Below are 22,888 nucleotides of genomic sequence, written 5' to 3' on the forward strand. Positions count from 1 at the left end.
ACTAATTACCATAAAGAGGAACAAAATAAACCAATTTTACCAAAAGTATAATATGACTTAGACTTACAAACACTACACTTGAAAGATCGTGCCTTTAAATGAAAAAGTCAGTCTTCATTGCACGACTATGTGCAACAGGGACAGTTTTTTGGGTTTACAAAGTCAAACAATAACACTTTGACCCTGTCTGTCTGGGATCTCAATGACGAATTGTCTGTACCATGTTTGGAGGAGGTATTGTGGCCCCGGTATCAAATTGGGTACCGGGGCCACCCCACTATGCAGTCCAGATACTTGTTTGGTGGAATTCTGACACGTGGAGGGTTTTATTATTATTATATTGTGTGGACCACTCTATCTATACCACACTACAACTCTATATACCACTCTATTTCATACTTTAATTCTATTTTATACTTTAATTCTATTTAATACTTTAATTCTATTTCATACTTTAATTCTATTTCATACTTTAATTCTATTACTAATTACCATAAAGAGGAACAAAATAAACCAATTTTACCAAAAGTATAATATGACTTAGACTTACAAACACTACACTTGAAAGATCGTGCCTTTAAATGAAAAAGTCAGTCTTCATTGCACGACTATGTGCAACAGGGACAGTTTTTTGGGTTTACAAAGTCAAACAATAACACTTTGACCCTGTCTGTCTGGGATCTCAATGACGAATTGTCTGTACCATGTTTGGAGGAGGTATTGTGGCCCCGGTATCAAATTGGGTACCGGGGCCACCCCACTATGCAGTCCAGATACTTGTTTGGTGGAATTCTGACACGTGGAGGGTTTTTTAATTATATTGTGGCCTCGGTACCAAATTGTGTACTGGGGCCACCACACTACGCAGTCAAGATAGATAGATGCGGATCATAGATAAAGTACATTCAGTGGTGTGGGGCAAATTGAAAAATATTCAAAATGCACTGACATTATCAAAAACAAGAGGTTGTCACACGCTAAAACTCCAACATGTATATGATGGAGAGGATGGAGGAGCACCCGTATGTGTAGTGTAATGCAGATCTGTTGAAGGTTTTTTATATATTTTATTGTGGTGCCCAGTGCCCACTCCTCTACGCAGTCCAGGTACATTTATTGGTGCGATTCATAAAAGTTCAGGGTTTTTAATATATATTGTGGTGACCCACTCCTCTACGCAGTCCAGGTACATTTATTGGTGCGATTCATAAAAGTTCAGGGTTTTTAAGATATTGTGGTGACCCACTCCTCTACGCAGTCCAGGTACATTTATTGGTGCGATTCATAAAAGTTCTGGGTTTTTAATATATTGTGGTGACCCACTCCTCTACGCAGTCCAGGTACATTTATTGGTGCGATTCATAAAAGTTCAGGGTTTTTAATATATATTGTGGTGACCCACTCCTCTATGCAGTCCTGGTACATTTATTGGTGCGATTCATAAAAGTTCTGGGTTTTTAAGATATTGTGGTGACCCACTCTTCTACGCAGTCCAGGTACATTTATTGGTGCGAATCATAAAAGTTCAGGGTTTTTAATATATATTGTGGTGACCCACTCCTCTACGCAGTCCAGGTACATTTATTGGTGCGATTCATAAAAGTTCAGGGTTTTTAATATATATTGTGGTGACCCACTCCTCTACGCAGTCCAGGTACAATTATTGGTGCGAATCATAAAAGTTCAGGGTTTTTAATATATTGTGGTGACCCACTCCTCTACGCAGTCCAGGTACAATTATTGGTGCGAATCATAAAAGTTCAGGGTTTTTAAGATATTGTGGTGACCCACTCCTCTACGCAGTCCAGGTACAATTATTGGTGCAAATCATAAAAGTTCAGGGTTTTTAAGATATTGTGGTGACCCACTCCTCTACGCAGTCCATGTACAATTATTGGTGCGAATCATAAAAGTTCAGGGTTTTTAATATATTGTGGTGACCCACTCCTCTACGCAGTCCAGGTACAATTATTGGTGCGAATCATAAAAGTTCAGGGTTTTTAATATATTGTGGTGACCCACTCCTCTACGCAGTCCAGGTACATTTATTGGTGCGATTCATAAAAGTTCTGGGTTTTTAAGATATTGTGGTGACCCACTCCTCTACGCAGTCCAGGTACATTTATTGGTGCGAATCATAAAAGTTCAGGGTTTTTAATATATATTGTGGTGACCCACTCCTCTACGCAGTCCAGGTACATTTATTGGTGCGAATCATAAAAGTTCAGGGTTTTTAATATATATTGTGGTGACCCACTCCTCTAGGCAGTCCAGGTACATTTATTGGTGCGAATCATAAAAGTTCAGGGTTTTTAATATATATTGTGGTGACCCACTCCTCTACGCAGTCCAGAAAGATACCTTGTTGCAACGTTTTGGACTAATAACTATATTGTGAGGTGTTTAGAATACACTGTAAATTAGTGGAAATGCTTGTTATTGAATGTTATTGAGGTTAATAATAGCCTAGGAGTGAAAATAAGCCCAAAAACTTGATTTTTAAACTTTTTATGTTTTTTTCAAAAAAAATCCGAATCCAAAACCTTAAATCCGAACCGAGACCTTTCATCAAGTGTTTTGCGAGACAAATCCGAACCCCAAAAATAACGAAAATCCGGATCCAAAACACAAAACACGAGACCTCAAAAGTCGCCGGTGCACATCCCTACTACAAACGGTGTAAAACATTCAGATACACAAGAGAGAATAATGTCTTACTAATATAAGCACATTTGCCATATATATATATATATATATATATAAAGAAAATGCAATATACCAATACATTTGTTGCTTATCCTTTAAAATTAAATAGTAATTGATAACGTATGTTTCATGTATATACAGGACGAAAACACGTATTTTATGCAAGAAAACAGGTGTATGTCCGACCCTAAAGAAATTCCATAATAGGCATTTATTTATTACAACATTTCCCTTACCTTGTTCACCAATCAGAACAATTAGATAAATCTGTATCACTCGTTATTAATGAAAGTGAATGGAAACAATGTGTGAAAAATGTGCATCACTGGAATAAAGGAAAATGATGATTTAATGTGACGAAGGTCAAATGGGGAATTAGACAGGTTTTCTGGGGTTTTTACCTTCATACATCGTGTAAAGGGGAAGCTCAGCAAACACAGAGCGCCGGGAGCTCACAAATGTGTAAGGTGGAAATTGCACACAGAGGCGGGAACCTTGTAGTGAGCTTGGCTGGAAAAGGACAATAATGGTGCAATATAAATGTGTTCTAACCCTCCGCAAGTACCTTCAAGAACTCCAGTTTGTTTAATCACTTAAATAAAAAGCCTGAACAGAAGAATTTTCTCTAGATTTTGGAAAATGAAAGCTGGGATTTGTATCCATTCAGGCACAAGAGCATTAATGAGATCGGGGACTGATGTTGGGCGATAGTAAAGTCAGGCACTGTTTTTGGGAGATAGTAAAGTCAGGCACTGTTTTTGGGAGATAGTAAAGTCTGACACTGATGATGGACAATAGTAGAGTCGGGTAATGATAATTTCATATCACTAACAATGCAGATGCTATAATAAATTGACATATAAATCAGTCTATGAAATAAGTATTTCTAATGACTCTAATGATAATATATTCAATGTACCTACATCACAGTCTCTGAAATACATATTTATACTGATACAGATGATGTTGTGAATGTATCTATATCACAGTCTTTGAAATAAATATTTATATTAAAGCAGGTATAAAATCTGTATCTCCCTTTCAGTTTAGGTTTATGTAATATATGCTTGACCATGAAAACCCACTCAATGAAGCTCCCGATAAGCAAATCTTCTGCACCTGTTAGCAATGGGTAAAATATAGTATTATATAGAGATGGGGGGTTGGCAATAGCCCTATTCATTTTAAACAGATCAGGGCAGGAATACAATGTATTCTATAAATGAATAATGTTTTTCTGTTCTTCTCTCACTTGATAACTAGACTCCTCCATTTAGAGCAATGTGTTATAATCACTATTTCCACCCTACACTCTTTGATGAATTGGACTCAATATGTTCTCCATCCATCCATCCATTCATTAATCTCCTGCCTCCCTTAAGTACACAGTGCTGATAACATCACACAGGTCTGCTCATCACTGTCCTAATAGAAACTTTTAGTGCACAAAGTGTGTTTTATAACACTAAGGGGCATCTTCAATCAGCTTCCGGGATCGTGGCATTCTGCGGCCCCGCACATAAAGTGCAGTTACGGCTCCACCACATCGCAAATTTCCCTTCACAACCCTATGGAGTGTTGCAGTATCAGGAAGGAGTCAGCCGCGTGTAGCCGCGATCTAGGAAGTAAATTGAATATGCCCCTAAGAGTGTCTTCATCATGGTGGCATAGTGGCGTAGTAATTAGCACTTCTGCCTTACAGCACTGGGGTCATGAGTTCAATTCCCAACCATGGCCTTATCTGTGAGGAGTTTGTATGTTCTCCCCGTGTTTGTGTGGGTTGCCTCCGGGTGCTCCAGTTTCCTCCCACACTCCAAAAACATACTGGTAGGTTAATTGGCTGCTAATAAATTCACCCTAGTCTGTCTCTGTGTGTATGTTAGGGAATTTAGACTGTAAGCTCCAATAGGGCAGGGACTGATGTGAGTGAGTTCTCTGTACAGCGCTGCGGAATTAGTGGCGCTATATAAATAAATGCTGATGATGATGATGATGGTGAATGGAGACCACAGAGCTCTGGACAAGTCACTCTCACACCGGATGAATCTAACTACAATCTGAGGATCACAGATCCCAGTACTGTGCTCCCACCTGATTACTGTGTGGATACTTCTCTTCCTCCGTACTGTGATTAGTTTCATCTCAACCATGTGGAATTATATGACAAATAAATTATAGTAATAGTTGTGGTATTATACCATTTAATTTTACATTCCTTCATTATATTCCCTTATGCAGGAAGATTCATCAAAGATCTATTTTACCAACACTCTTCAAATTGATCAAATTGCTGAACCTCTTATTACCCGGAATCCTTTTATCTACAACTTTACCTGCGCCTACAACCTCTATCCTGTGCTAAGGTGAGATTTGTATGGTGACATGAGGTGAGATCATACAGGATCATATTATTGGGTAATTCATTCCTACTACAGTATGGATCATGGTGTAACCCAGGACATTGAAGTAAATGTTCAATAGGAGAGAGTGTGAGAAACATTTACTTCAAAATATTTCCTCATCTTGCAGAGCACATTTCTGTGTCCATAAATATAAGACTTAGATTATTATATTACTGATCAATCATTTCTGTCTGATAAAATTGGACAATGCATCAGTGTCGGACTGGGGCATAAAATGCGCACCGAGGGAATGCTTGTTCCAAAGCAGCCTCACATGCCCTTAGTTCCACAGAAGCCCACAGCTCCTACATGCACTCTGACATTCCTCCACCTGCCACTCAGACATCCCACATACCACTTAACTCCTCCCCACATGCTCTTCACATGCCAATCAGACCTTCCCATGTGCCCTCATATGTCACTTAGACCTTCATAGATCACCATCCTATGCCATTCAGGCCACCAATACAGTGGTCTTCTTCACACCAGCAATAGTCATAGTTCCGCTTAATAGTTCTCTCTGTTCACTGCCCCTGGATAGGGCGCATGATATATGGCATCTGTGCCATATTTCTGGCACTCTCTTTAGAGCTTATCAGAGGACTTAGACCAGTCAGTACTACTGACTGCTTTGATTCCCCTTACCACCGCAGAAGAAAGTGCTAGTAATATTTTGCCTGCGACTGTGTGATTAGAGTTAGCTTAAAGAACAAAAACAAAATCAAGACATGAGGACCAGAGTGGTGCCCCTGGGTGGTCTGGTACCCACCCCATGTGGTAGGTGGGTGGTGCCCTTTGCTGGCTATAGCAGTGTGCTGGGGAATTTTCTCTGTGTTTGTTCCATTTAGGATAACCCCACCCTTTCAAGCACCTGCTATAGCCTATAAATTAATTTAGCAACTTCCACTTCTGTATTTGTCTGAGAGGCATGTTGGTGTCAGTAGATGAGGGTGGTGCTGGCGCTGTATTGCTATTTGGAGGCTTCTGGGGTACCTCTTGGTAAGTTAGCTCTCAATTTAAAAACATAGATATGTATGGCCCAAATATATGGGACTCTCATTGTTTAGAGTTAGGACCACCCAATTAGTAAAAGCGCCGTGGAGTGGCAGGTGGCTTAACATACATTTGCAAATGTGTACAACTGAGACTTTTGCATTTTTATGTACAAGTAGAAATGGCAGATCTGTTGCTGGCTATAGCAGTGTGCTGGGGGATTTTCTCTGTGTTTGTTCCTTTCAGGATAAACTTACCCATTCAAGCACCTGCTATGAGCCTATAAACTGCTTGAGCAACTTCCTCTTCTGTTATGGGCGGTGCCCTTAGGCAGTTGGGCCCATCAGTGATTTCCCCGGTACCCCAGTGGGCCAGTCTGACTCTGCTGCATATTGTTGAGGTGAACATTTCTCCGAAGTGGGCGACTGTATCGTGATTGTTACAAGGCTGCTATCAGCACCCTCTATCTCTACTCATGCTGCTCTCATATATATTTATATGTTAGTGGTTGGAGTTACTGTGGTTTCATTTGCGTAATTTTAGGAATTGATGAAAGAATTATGTTCAATATATACAATATGTCCCACTTTAAGTCTAGACTAGTGAGACCCAATGTGGACAAGTATTGTGTGATTACATGTAGCTACAGATCTCCAGTTCCTGGATGTGCAGACACTGACCTGAGCCATGAGACCAGCTAGATATGAAACACCCATAATATATCCAGGACAAGGGATCAGGGCACAGACTCTGTGATGTTACAATTATTCACCGACACCCATAGAACACTAGACTTTAAAGAAACAATAACATGTTATTTTATTTCATAGACCAAACATTTTAGTTGGACCACCCTAACCAGTTGGAACAATTAAAATCGTAAACCCAAAAATATTAATCCCCAGCAGGGCTGGACTGGCCATCTGGCACTTCTGGCAAATGCCAGAAGGGCCGATGGTCAGATGGGCTGGGACACTGATAGACTGTCAGTGACAGGCTTCCTGGTGGCTGGCTCCTCCCCAGGAACCAGCCACCAAATCACATGTGCCGCACGCAGCGCCCCACATTCAAATCTGGCCGGGGCCTGCAAGCTGTCAGAGGAGCGAACAGAGAAGAAGGCAGAAGACAGAAACAAGAAAAGAAAAGAAGTTGAGGAGGTAAGTACACTAAAACGGGGGAGAAGTGGTGAGAGAAGGGATGCCACACAGAAAATGAGGGGGTGGAAGAAGAGAAAGGATGCCACAGAGGAGGGGGGGGGAGAAAGGATGCCACACAGGGGGAGGGGGGAGAAAGGATGCCACATGGGGGGAGAAGAGAAAGGATGCCACACAGGGGGAGGGGGGAGAAAGGATGCCACATGGGGGGAGAAGAGAAAGGATGCCACACGGGGGGGGGGGGGAAGAGAAAGGATGCCACACGGGGGGGGGGGGGGTGGAGGAGAAGAGAAAGGATGCCATACAGAAAATGGGGGGGAGGGGAGAGGAAGGATGCTGTATAGTCCATAATTATTCCTAATGAATATTTATATAAACTCACAGTTTATGCAAATATAATTTAGTGGTATTAATATGCTCTGTGGCATAATATGATTTGGGGGCACTACTGTGTGGCATTATATGATTTGGGGCACTAATGCATGGCATAATATGATTTGGGGGCACTACTGTGTGGCAGAATAGGATTTGTGGGCTCTATAGTGGCTTAATACCAATTGGGGGCATGTACTCAGGCATGAGGGAGGAGGAGAGTGTTAAGATAATGTAGAAGGTAGGCTATTAATTTAATGCTTGAGTGTAGGTGGGGGCTAATTATTTAATTGGGGCCATTTTATTTGTGGGGTGATGTGAGTCACTTTAATTTAATATTGGGGTGGATTGGAGTATATTAATTGAAAGTGGGGCTGTTTGGGAATAAAATAACGTCTATTTATTAAATGTGAATATGAATTATTTAATGGCAGTGATGGTTGCGGGAAATAGGTATATTTCTTAAACGTAAATGCTATTTAATTTATTGCTGGGGTTGTTTGGATACAGTGAAATAGGTTTATTTATTAAATGTGAATACTAATATTTTAATGTTGAGGCTGGAGGGAGGCCTAATTATAAAACATGGGTTGTATTGATTAAACACCAGGGCTGGTTGGAGTTTTCTAAATTACATGTACCCATTTTTTTTCCAAATAGGGCCTCCAGCATTCTAGGATCCAGACAAGTAGCAACTAAAGATACCAGCAGCCACAGGTGGTGAAAGTGACAAGAACAGGTAGGAGAGAGCAGGACTGTCTGCCAACTGTCCCAAATTTTGGTGACTGTCTTGTTTAGTGAGATTTGGTCCGACTACAAGGACAGTTGGGAGGTATGTCCCACTTCACACTGTACTGCTTGTGACGGCAGAGCTGCGTGTAACTAACAGTATAGCACACAGTATTGCCTGTGTATTTGTCTAACATTTGTATAAAATGATAGCCATGTTACATAATAGGGGCCCCCTGTCTTAAATACCCCGGCCCCCTGAGCGTTAATCCAGCTCTGGTTAGCAGGAGGGAGAGGATAGCTGCTCCCAGTCCCTGGACAGGACATAGACTGCAGAGTAAGCCGAGGATCTCTAAGTATCACAAGAATTGGCAATCTCGTGAGAATAAGAGCTTCCCTGCTCACTCTACAGGAAGCTCCCACCCTGATGGATGTCAGCAGCACCAGAAGCATAGATAAGTACAGTGGGCTGGGGGTGTCATAATGTGCCTGGGGGGATGGTGTGATGTGGCTGGGAGGGCCTAATAAATGTAATGTGTTATTATAATGTATGTATCAATGCCCCATGTTGGCCACACCCACAGCACAATGTGGTCACGCCCTTTTCGGCACACAGTTTTTCCTGCTGGAACTGAGGTGGGCCTCTGTACTTTAAATGCCAGGGCTGATTTTTAGTCCCAGTCCGGCCCTGCTCTCCAGTGCAAAATATTAACAACAACAAAACAATGTGTAATAGTAACATTAATCTATAAACTACATACAAAGGAATTATCTAACGGTGCTTAGTGGTGAATATAATGGGCCTGATTCATTAAGGAAAGTAAAGCAAAAAATTAGTAACTTTAATCTTTGGCAAAACGATGTTGTATTGGAGGGAAGGTATATTTAAAATATGAGAACAGATTTATAGTTGGGGGAGGGCATGTTCTAGATCATCTTTTAATATCAGTGTAAAAATAAAGCTATCAGGTATTTGTGTCCTACATGAAAAAACAGCCAGTATTTAACTTATGTGCAAAATAATAAACTAATTTGCACCCCTTGTATTGTAACATGGTTTGTCCAGGAGAAAATTTACTCTTGTTTTTGCCTTACTTTCCTTATTGAATCAGGCCTAATATATATAAATCTACTCAGCCTCAGATGGAGAGTACATCTAACTAAGGGGAAGTTCTCAGTATTTTCTTACATCTATTCTGCCCTGAGTGACTGTGTGGGTCATTAATCTCATCTGAGTTTAATCCTTCTATCTTCATTGGCAGATTGGTGGACGGCAGCTCAGGTCAAAGGGCAACAAATGTCCACTTAAGGGGGATTTCCCTTTGACCAATCATATTTTATATATACTGTATATATACTCACACAGTAGTTTTTAGCTGGTAACTTCTAAGAGGCTGATGTAGAGTGGGACATATGCCTATTTGCATAGTGTAGTTGCCCAAATTTTCAGTGCGTATGCCACATAGAGAGCACATGCAAATACGTGATGGTATGAATTGGTCGCACCTGACATTTGCACATACAAGGCAACTCTCGCTGAATGTCCGGGAGACTCCCAAATTCTGGTTAGGTATCCTGGAATCCCAGAAGAGTAAGGCATCCTCCTGCATCTGCCCACTTCAGGACAGTTTAGAGCCGGCATGACGCGTCATTTGGTCCCCGCCCCCCCATTGCAAAAAATACCTCTAACATGCATTTAGTCACTGGGGGTGGGGCCAAAATGATGCGACTCACAAAGCCCTTCCCCCTCCACCCATTCTGCCCTCCAGGACGTGACCAAAATAAAGTTGGCAAGTATCTACTTCAATCTCCTTATGACTGGAGAGGAGAACACGGGAGGGAAAGACACAGCTTGTGTACAGCTGGGGGTGGTCACATAGGTGTGGTCAGATGAAGACCTGCAGGAACACGCAGATGCTCCTGTCAGCAGCTGTATCTGTTGTGGGTGCCTGAGAACAAAGGTTTGTGGTGCTGATGATGATGATGATGATTATGATGAAGTATGTAAATATATGTTAAATAAATAAAGGGTCCCCCTCCCAGGAAAGCTGCTTCCAGCATTTGGCTATGAAACGCTGGGCAGGTGACTGTATTACATGGAAACCTGAAGTCCCGCTGTCATAATGTTGCTCAGTCCCAGCAGGGGGCTGAATTCCCTAGGGGTATCTGGCCCACCATGATAAAGTACCCCTCCTAGAGCTCAACATTATGTAGCTATTCCCAAACACACCATAAGCTGTGCGGGTAATAAATTTGAAATTGTTATTTTGTTTTGCTGGTGAACTGTAGGTCTCAGCAAGAACTGCAATGTCTAACCTGTTTGGACATATTTGCACTTGTAGAACTACAAGTACCAACATGACCTTGTCTGCCAGAGCATTCTGTTACTTGTAGAGCTCGCCATGCCAGTATGCCCTCACATCGAGCGTCTGCTGGGACTTGTAGTGCATCTGCAAATATATACAGTAAAATAAATACATACCCACTGTGACCACAGTCGTATTTACAGAGTGAAAACACAACACACAACACACAACACACAACACACAACCTCACTCACCATTACATTCACCTCAATCCTGGAGGGATCAAATTCTTTCTGCCAGTTTGGAAAAAATAAAAGATGATGTTTAATGACAATAATATTGTAAATATAAATTGAAGTTTTATGAATGAAGTGTTTTTGTTTTTACAGTACGACAATTATACCATCTACACCATATAAAGGACCCATGGTCACGATGGCTGCGTATAAGGATGCTGCAAACACTATTCCAATAGCATCAGACGATATGGTGTATGTTGGAGATATTGTCTATCTCGGGTTGTTTTCTCCAGAAACGGATGGAAATGTATTTGCTTTAAGGGCAGAGACCTGCGTTGCCTCTCCCACCAATGACCGTAATGACTCCAATATTGTGCAGGTTGTAAGTGGAGGGTAAGTCAAAATGTCTTGTGCAATTTCCTGGTCCTCACACAGGCTGATGGGTATCAACCAATGGAGATGAGGCCACACTACACACCTTTAGTTGTTGTTAGTTAGTAAAATGTAATCTGCATATATGTACTCATGAAAAATGTGCCTCTTTATAGACAAATAGACAAGTCAAACTCCAGGCCCACCCCGTAGTGACACTACACTGATACCAAACTTGTTCTCCTAATAGCAGCTTGTATGTACTATGTATGTATTATGTATGTAATATGTATGTATTATGTGAGAATCTGATCATGTTATTTGTTTTCTACTAACAGCTGTGCAGTATCTGGGGATGTTTCAACCTCTGTGTTGACAAATGGAGTCAGTCAGGAGGCCAGAATCCAAATCAGTTCATTCTTATTTCAAGGATACGATGCAGTGTATATATTCTGTGACGTGCGTCTCTGTAATATAAGTGATGGATGTACTGGGGTAAGTGAGAGGGTTATTGTATCTCACAGCTGTAATACCTCAGTATTGTGGACACTTTAGAAAACTGACCGTGTGAGTGTAAACATGATGAATAATTAGTCTCACATCGGGAAGGGAGGAATTCAATTGTTAGGAAATCCCACTGCGTAAAAACTACTACCGTTATTATGGTAATAGTTAGCTGGATTTCAGCTCGCGGCTCAGGGAGCTACGAGCTGAAATCCAGCGAGAAAATTACCGTAATGTCAGGTTAAGTATTTAAACACTTAACCTGTGGGGTCCCGACATTGCCGCTGTAAATAAACATTCATAGAAGTCGCAATGACTTAAACGTCTAGTGCCGGAGACCAGACCATACGGAATAAGTTGCGGTCAGCATGGTGTTGGCATCGGAGATCTGCAGCGTCGGCTGTCATGTAAGTCTAAGTATATTGAAATCGGTTCCTCATAAATTCGTTTTTCATTTGTAGGTGTCCTCAGGGTTGGAATTGTGGTAATTGCTTTAATGATTACCACCGCTAAAAATGTGCTATAATCCTTAGCAACCAATAGCATATTTACATTTGTTGCCTATTAACTGATATAAATCATATTACTCTTCATGAGATCATTAATGAATATAGGGCTTGCACCTTCCCGGCTGTACCTTATACTTCGTGTATTGTAATGTCTGCAGCAATTCTATTCAAACTTGAATCTTTCGTGAAGTTATATTCCAACAAGGCTCAACACAGCAGAGTACAACGGGCACTTCAATCAGCCTAAAGTCATCATAGTTGGTTGATGGAGTGAACTCTGAACTCTGAACAGTTTCTAATAACTTCTTATGCTAAAATAAGTGTCTATCTCTGCTATTCCTAATCATTGTGGTGTGATATGATTGGTTAAGCTGTTATCTCTAAAAGGAATATTTTACAAGCGTTAACCAATTATTTGGAAAATTCATGCATGCTTGTTAACATTGTAAGTTTATATAGTGTCCTAGCTTTGTTTATCCTTCAATTTAATTCACTGTTTGTATCCTTAACACACAAATCAACGACATCCTGCTCACTTAATCAAAATTATATAAAAATATAAACTATAAAAATATAGTGTTCTAATTCAATTTGGAGGTTCGTGTGATCTTAAAGAATATCAAAAATATTTTTTTTGCATTTGAAATACTACTATTTAAGAAATATGAATTGCCAAGTCTAAAACATAGGAATAACTAAAAAGAAATGCATTCAGTTTATAGATTGATAGGGATCTACTGTGTCTGCTATGTAGACATCATAATGACCTTCATCGTTCAGCAATACATAAAGTTCACTTGTGGGTTCGTCGTTCTAGTGCTTATTTTAGCTTCTTCTTGGTTTATTTACCATATAGATCCCATCAGTGTTTACTATTTTAGTACAATCATTGTCACTGTCCTATGTCCGTGTGTTAGTGATTGTCCAGGTGACAATATAAGACATGTTCTCTTTTTGTTCTCACAGTGTAACAATAGCTGGTCGGGAGAATCATTTCCTGTACAACTAAATGAAACTCTGCATCCTATAGGTAATTGTGAACCGTAAAGCAATGTTTATGTTTGTAGGACTACATTGTCTTCTGCTATAACATGGGTTCCATAAAGGGATTATACATTCTAGGACTACATTGTCTTCTGCTATAACATGGGTTCCATAAAGGGATTATACATTCTAGGGCTACATTGTCTTCTGCTATAACATGGGTTCCATAAAGGGATTATACAATCTAGGGCTACATTGTCTTCGGCTATAAAATAGGCTTCCTAATGAGGTTGTGCTCTCACTTTGATTAAATGTGGATCATTAGTTTTAATCAGATGAAGAACTTGATAAGGGGACATGAGTGTTCAGTACCATAGAAGGTGGGACATGATAGATTGGGAGCAGGACAGGCCTTTGCAAATGCGTCACCCTGTGCAATATCCATTGTGGGCCCCATCTATCCCATTGGAGGGGGAATGGCTATTGTCATAGGTAGTGTGTATACTTACATAATATTTTTTAGAAACTCTTCCATTAGACATACATTTAAATAAATGTGTAGGGATGGACAAAGTAACAGACAGCACCAACCACTGGTCAGAGTGTGGTTTAGATGCACTCTGGGTAGTATATTTACTAAACTGCGGGTTTGAAAAAGTGGAGATGTTGCATATAGCAACCAATCAGATTCTAGCTGTCATTTTGTAGAATTTACTAAATAAATGACAGCTAGAATCTGATTGGTTGCTATAGACAACATCTCCACTTTTTCAAACCCGCAGTTTAGTAAATCTAGCCCTGGGAGTCAGTTGAATGTAAATAGCTATTGCTGCTTATAATATGAGTGTCTCTGACAATGGTGAGTGCTCCCTTTTGTGTAGTAAAGTGTATAGTCCAGTGTACCAGTGGTCCTTGAAGATAATCTTCTCTCTGTGAGGTTTTCTTACTGCTGTAATGATTTTCCTGTTTTTTGCACAGATTTTCTCTCTTTAAAATATCTTCATCTATCTTTACCAATATTAGTCTATAGTAGTAATGCTCAGCTCGTAGCTCAATTGTAATGTTCTTATGTCTGAGGATCTAACGAATAGCTAAGTGTGCACTGAGTATTTAAGTTAACAGTTTAGTCTCTATATTTCGATATAAGAACTTAGCAATATAAATTTAGATGAACAACAAATAGAATGCAAAACGAGAGCCAAAGGCATGCACGATATGCCCAATACTTAGAGCTACAGACATAAACAGCAAATATCACACTCACACATTCTGCATGAATTTCACACACTCACACATTCTGCATCAATATCACACACTCACACATTCTGCACTAATGCCACAGTCACACATTCTGCATTAATACCACACTCACACATTCTGCATTAATACCACACTCACACATTCTGCACTAATATCGCACACTCACACATTCTGCATTAATACCACACTCACACATTCTGCATTAATACCACACTCACACATTCTGCATTAATATCACACACACATTCTACATCAATATCACATACTCACACATTCTGCATGAATTTCACACAATCACACATTCTGCATCAATATCACACACTCACACATTCTGCACTAATATCACACACTCACACATTCTGCACTAATATCACACACTCACACATTCTGCATTAATATCACACACTCACACATTCTGCATAAATATCAAACTCACACATTCTGCATTAATATCGCACTCTCACACATTCTGCACTAATATCGCACACTCACACATTCTGCATTAAAACCACACTCACACATTCTGTATTAATATCTCACACACATTCTGCATCAATATCACACACTCACACATTCTGCATTAATATCGCACACTCACACATTCTGCATTAATACCACACTCACACATTCTGCATCAATATCACACACTCACACATTCTGCACTAATATCACACACTTATACATTCTGCACTAATATCGCACACTCACACATTCTGCACTAATATCGCACACTCACACATTCTGCATTAATACCACACTCACACATTCTGCATTAATACCACACTCACACATTCTGCATTAATATCACACACACATTCTACATCAATATCACACACTCACACATTTTGCATGAATTTCACACACTCACACATTCTGCATAAATATCAAACTCACACATTCTGCATTAATATCGCACTCTCACACATTCTGCACTAATATCGCACACTCACACATTCTGCATTAATACCACACTCACACATTCTGCATCAATATCACACACTCACACATTCTGCATGATATTCACACACTCACATATTCTGCATCAATATCACACACTCACACATTCTGCATGAATTTCACACACTCACATATTCTGCATCAATATCACACACTCAAACATTCTGCACTAATACCACACTCACACATTCTGCATTAATACCACACTCACACATTCTACATTAATACCATACTCACACATTCTGCACTAATATCGCACTCACACATTCTGCACTAATTTCGCACACTCACACATTCTGCATTAATACCACACTCACTCATTCTGCATTAATACCACACTTACACATTCTGCATTAATACCACACTCACACATTCTGCACTAATATCGCACACTTACACATTCTGCACTAATTTCGCACACTCACACATTCTGCATTAATACCACACTAACACATTCTGCATTAATACCACACTCCCACATTCTGCATTAATACCACACTCACGCATTCTGTATTAATATCACACACACATTCTGCATCAATATCACACACTCACACATTCTGCATGAATTTCACACACTCACACATTCTGCATCAATATCACACACTCACACATTCTGCATTAATACCACACTTACACATTCTGCATTAATACCACACTCACACATTCTGCACTAATATCGCACACTCACACATTCTGCACTAATTTCGCACACTCACACATTCTGCATTAATACCACACTAACACATTCTGCATTAATACCACACTCACACATTCTGCATTAATACCACACTCACACATTCTGTATTAATATCACATACACATTCTGCATTAATATCACACACTCACACATTCTGCATGAATTTCACACACTCACACATTCTGCATCCATATCACACACTCACACATTCTGCACTAATATCACACACTCACACATTCTGCACTAATATCGCACACTCACACATTCTGCACTAATATCGCACACTCACACATTCTGCATTTATATTACACACTCACACATTCTGCATCAATATCAAACTCACACATTCTGCATTAATATCGCACTCTCACACATTCTGCACTAATATTGCACACTCACACATTCTGCATTAATACCACACACTCTGCATGAATTTCACACACTTACACATTCTGCATCAATATCACACACTCACACATTCTGCACTAATCTCACACACTCACACATTCTGCACTAATATCACACACTCACACATTCTGCATTAATATCACACACTCACACATTCTGCACTAATATCGCACACTCACACATTCTGCATTAATATCACACACTCACACATTCTGCACTAATATCGCACACTCACACATTCTGCATCAATATCACATTCACACATTCTGCATGAATTTCACACACTCGCACATTCTGCATCAATATAACACACTCACACAATCTGCACTAATACCACACTCACACATTCTGCATTAATACCACACTCACACATTCTGCATTAATACAACACTCACACATTCTGCACTAATATTGCACACTCACACATTCTGCACTAATTTCGCACACTCACACATTCTGCACTAATTTCGCACACTCACACATTCTGCATTAATACCACACTCACACATTCTGCATTAATACCACACTCACACATTCTGCATTAATACCACACTCACACATTCTGCATTAATATCACACACACATTCTGCATCAATATCACACACTCACACATTCTGCATCAATATCACACACTCACACATTCTGCACTAATATCACACACTCACACATTCTGCATGAATTTCACACACTCGCACATTCTGCATCAATATAACACACACACACATTCTGCATGAAATTCACACACTCACACATTCTGCATCAATATCTCACACTCACACATTCTGCACTAATACCACACTCACACATTCGCATTAATACCACACTCACACATTCTGCATTAATACCACACTCACACATTCTGCATTAATACCACACTCACACATTCTGCACTAATATCGCACACTCACACATTCTGCACTAATTTCGCACACTCACACATTCTGCATTAATACCACACTAACACATTCTGCATTAATACCACACTCACACATTCTGCATTAATACCACACTCACACATTCTGTATTAATATCACACACACATTCTGCATCAATATCACACACTCACACATTCTGCATGAATTTCACACACTCACACATTCTGCATTAATATCGCACACTCACACATTCTGCATTAATACCACACTCACACATTCTGCATCAATATCACACACTCACACATTCTGCACTAATATCACACACTTATACATTCTGCACTAATATCGCACACTCACACATTCTGCACTAATATCGCACACTCACACATTCTGCATTAATACCACACTCACACATTCTGCATTAATACCACACTCACACATTCTGCATTAATATCACACACACATTCTACATCAATATCACACACTCACACATTCTGCATGAATTTCACACACTCACACATTCTGCATAAATATCAAACTCACACATTCTGCATTAATATCGCACTCTCACACATTCTGCACTAATATCGCACACTCACACATTCTGCATTAATACCACACTCACACATTCTGCATTAATATCACACACACATTATGCATGAATTTCACACACTCACACATTCTGCATCAATATCACACACTCACACATTCTGCATGATATTCACACACTCACATATTCTGCATCAATATCACACACTCACACATTCTGCATGAATTTCACACACTCACATATTCTGCATCAATATCACACACTCAAACATTCTGCACTAATACCACACTCACACATTCTGCATTAATACCACACTCACACATTCTACATTAATACCATACTCACACATTCTGCACTAATATCGCACTCACACATTCTGCACTAATTTCGCACACTCACACATTCTGCATTAATACCACACTCACTCATTTTGCATTAATACCACACTTACACATTCTGCATTAATACCACACTCACACATTCTGCACTAATATCGCACACTTACACATTCTGCACTAATTTCGCACACTCACACATTCTGCATTAATACCACACTAACACATTCTGCATTAATACCACACTCCCACATTCTGCATTAATACCACACTCACGCATTCTGTATTAATATCACACACACATTCTGCATCAATATCACACACTCACACATTCTGCATGAATTTCACACACTCACACATTCTGCATCAATATCACACACTCACACATTCTGCATTAATACCACACTTACACATTCTGCATTAATACCACACTCACACATTCTGCACTACTATCGCACACTCACACATTCTGCACTAATTTCGCACACTCACACATTCTGCATTAATACCACACTAACACATTCTGCATTAATACCACACTCACACATTCTGCATTAATACCACACTCACACATTCTGTATTAATATCACATACACATTCTGCATTAATATCACACACTCACACATTCTGCATGAATTTCACACACTCACACATTCTGCATCCATATCACACACTCACACATTCTGCACTAATATCACACACTCACACATTCTGCACTAATATCGCACACTCACACATTCTGCACTAATATCGCACACTCACACATTCTGCATTTATATTACACACTCACACATTCTGCATCAATATCAAACTCACACATTCTGCATTAATATCGCACTCTCACACATTCTGCACTAATATTGCACACTCACACATTCTGCATTAATACCACACACTCTGCATGAATTTCACACACTTACACATTCTGCATCAATATCACACACTCACACATTCTGCACTAATCTCACACACTCACACATTCTGCACTAATATCACACACTCACACATTCTGCATTAATATCGCACACTCACACATTCTGCATTAATATCACACACTCACACATTCTGCACTAATATCGCACACTCACACATTCTGCATCAATATCACATTCACACATTCTGCATGAATTTCACACACTCGCACATTCTGCATCAATATAACACACTCACACAATCTGCACTAATACCACACTCACACATTCTGCATTAATACCACACTCACACATTCTGCATTAATACAACACTCACACATTCTGCACTAATATTGCACACTCACACATTCTGCACTAATTTCGCACACTCACACATTCTGCACTAATTTCGCACACTCACACATTCTGCATTAATACCACACTCACACATTCTGCATTAATACCACACTCACACATTCTGCATTAATACCACACTCACACATTCTGCATTAATATCACACACACATTCTGCATCAATATCACACACTCACACATTCTGCATCAATATCACACACTCACACATTCTGCACTAATATCACACACTCACACATTCTGCATGAATTTCACACACTCGCACATTCTGCATCAATATAACACACACACACATTCTGCATGAAATTCACACACTCACACATTCTGCATCAATATCTCACACTCACACATTCTGCACTAATACCACACTCACACATTCGCATTAATACCACACTCACACATTCTGCATTAATACCACACTCACACATTCTGCATTAATACCACACTCACACATTCTGCACTAATATCGCACACTCACACATTCTGCACTAATTTCGCACACTCACACATTCTGCATTAATACCACACTAACACATTCTGCATTAATACCACACTCACACATTCTGCATTAATACCACACTCACACATTCTGTATTAATATCACACACACATTCTGCATCAATATCACACACTCACACATTCTGCATGAATTTCACACACTCACACATGCTGCATCAATATCACACACTCACACATTCTGCACTAATATCACACACTCACACATTTTGCACTAATATCGCACACTCACACATTCTGCACTAATATCGCACACTCACACATTCTGCATTTATATCACACACTCACACATTCTGCATTAATATCAAACTCACACATTCTGCATTAATATCGCACTCTCACACATTCTGCACTAATATTGCACACTCACACATTCTGCATTAATACCACACTCACACATTCTGCATTAATATCACACACACATTCTGCATGAGTTTCACACACTCACACATTCTGCATCAATATCACACACTCACACATTCTGCACTAATATCACACACTCACACATTCTGCACTAATATCGCACACTCACACATTCTGCATTAATATCGCACACTCACACATTCTGCATTAATATCACACACTCACACATTCTGCACTAATATCGCACACTCACACATTCTGCATCAATATCACATTCACACATTCTGCATGAATTTCACACACTCGCACATTCTGCATCAATATAACACACACACACACACATTCTGCATGAAATTCACACACTCACACATTCTGCATCAATATCACACACTCACACAATCTGCACTAATACCACACTCACACATTCTGCATTAATAGCACACTCACACATTCTGCATTAATAGCACACTCACACATTCTGCATTAATACCACACTCACACATTCTGCACTAATATCGCACACTCACACATTCTGCACTAATTTCGCACACTCACACATTCTGCATTAATACCACACTCACACATTCTGCATTAATACCACACTCACACATTCTGCATTAATATCACACACACATTCTGCATCAATATCACACACTCACACATTCTGCATGAATTTCACACACTCACACATTCTGCATCAATATCACACACTCACACATTCTGCACTAATATCACACACTCACACATTCTGCACTAATATCGTACACTCACATATTCTGCACTAATATCGCACACTCACACATTCTGCATTAATATCACACACTCACACATTCTGCATCAATATCAAACTCACACATTCTGCATTAATATCGCACTCTCACACATTCTGCACTAATATCGCACACTCACACTTTCTGCATTAATACCACACACACATTCTGCATGGATTTCACACACTCACACATTCTGCATCAATATCACACACTTACACATTCTGCATGAATTTCACACACTCACACATTCTGCATCAATATCACATTCACACATTCTGCATGAATTTCACACACTCGCACATTCTGCATCAATATCACACACTCACACATTCTGCATGAAATTCACACACTCACACATTCTGCATCAATATCACACACTCACACATTCTGCACTAATTCCACACTCACACATTCTGCATTAATACTACACTCACACATTCTGCATTAATACCACACTCACACATTCTGCATTAATACCACACTCACACATTCTGCACTAATATCGCACACTCACACATTCTGCACTAATTTCGCACACTCACACATTCTGCATTATTACCACACTCACACATTCTGCATTAATACCACACTCACACATTCTGCATTAATACCACACTCACACATTCTGCATTATTATCACACACACATTCTGCATCAATATCACACACTCACACATTCTGCATGAATTTCACACACTCACACATTCTGCATCAATATCACACACTCACACATTCTGCACTAATATCACACACTCACACATTCTGCACTAATATCGCACACTCACACATTCTGCATTAATATCACACACTCACACATTCTGCATCAATATCAAACTAACACATGCTGCATTAATATCGCACTATCACACAATCTGCACTAATATCGCACACTCACACATTCTGCATTAATACCACACTCACACATTCTGCATTAATATCACACACTCAGACATTCTGCATCAATATCACACACTTACACATTCTGCACTAATATCGCACACTTACACATTCTGCATTAATATCGCACACTCACACATTTTGCATTAATATCACACACTCACACATTCTGCATTAATATCGTACTTAATGTGAAGAACAACTGTAAGATTATCATTGTTTAAAGAAAATAAATGACAAATCAGTTTGCTATGACTGTATTGCAATTATTTTTGGGGAGTAAAATATAACAACAATAGGAGAAAAAAACTGGAATTATTAATAAAATCTGTTTTTCTTTCTCTTTCTTTCTTACAGTAACACAATGTAATAGTAAGTCATTTATCTTTTATATTGTTCACTTTTAAAATAAATGTATATTCATGTTTATTCATAAGTAATACTCTGGGTGGTGGTGTTAGTGTAGGTAATAGATACACAGTGATTGGCTGTCACATTTTGCACCATTATTCCAGTGACAATTGCAGTGAAATTAGACTTCATGATGTTCTCAATCTAACAGGAGATATATTTCCCCTGCCCTTGTGTCCTCTATATTTACATACAGCTGTGAGACAATACGACACCTTCCTAATATATAGAGATGTGCGCTGACCTCTGTGTTTTGGTTTTGGATCTGGTTTTACTTAAAATTGACACATT

At 39.5% G+C, this 22,888-nt stretch overlaps 1 protein-coding gene across 1 annotated transcript in view; it reads left to right on the forward strand.

The window, feature by feature from the left end:
• LOC142142544 (pancreatic secretory granule membrane major glycoprotein GP2-like) overlaps positions 1–22,888 on the forward strand; it is a 71,823-nt gene that overhangs the window by 46,447 nt on the left and 2,488 nt on the right. The window contains exons 3-6 of the mRNA XM_075200423.1: positions 4,945–5,069; positions 11,052–11,294; positions 11,612–11,768; positions 13,253–13,316. Of these exons, the coding sequence (XP_075056524.1) occupies positions 4,945–5,069; positions 11,052–11,294; positions 11,612–11,768; positions 13,253–13,316 (589 nt within the window). The remainder of the gene's footprint in view (positions 1–4,944; positions 5,070–11,051; positions 11,295–11,611; positions 11,769–13,252; positions 13,317–22,888) is intronic.

This window comes from Mixophyes fleayi, chromosome 3 (genome assembly GCF_038048845.1).
Source record: "Mixophyes fleayi isolate aMixFle1 chromosome 3, aMixFle1.hap1, whole genome shotgun sequence".
Classification (NCBI taxonomy): domain Eukaryota; kingdom Metazoa; phylum Chordata; class Amphibia; order Anura; family Limnodynastidae; genus Mixophyes; species Mixophyes fleayi.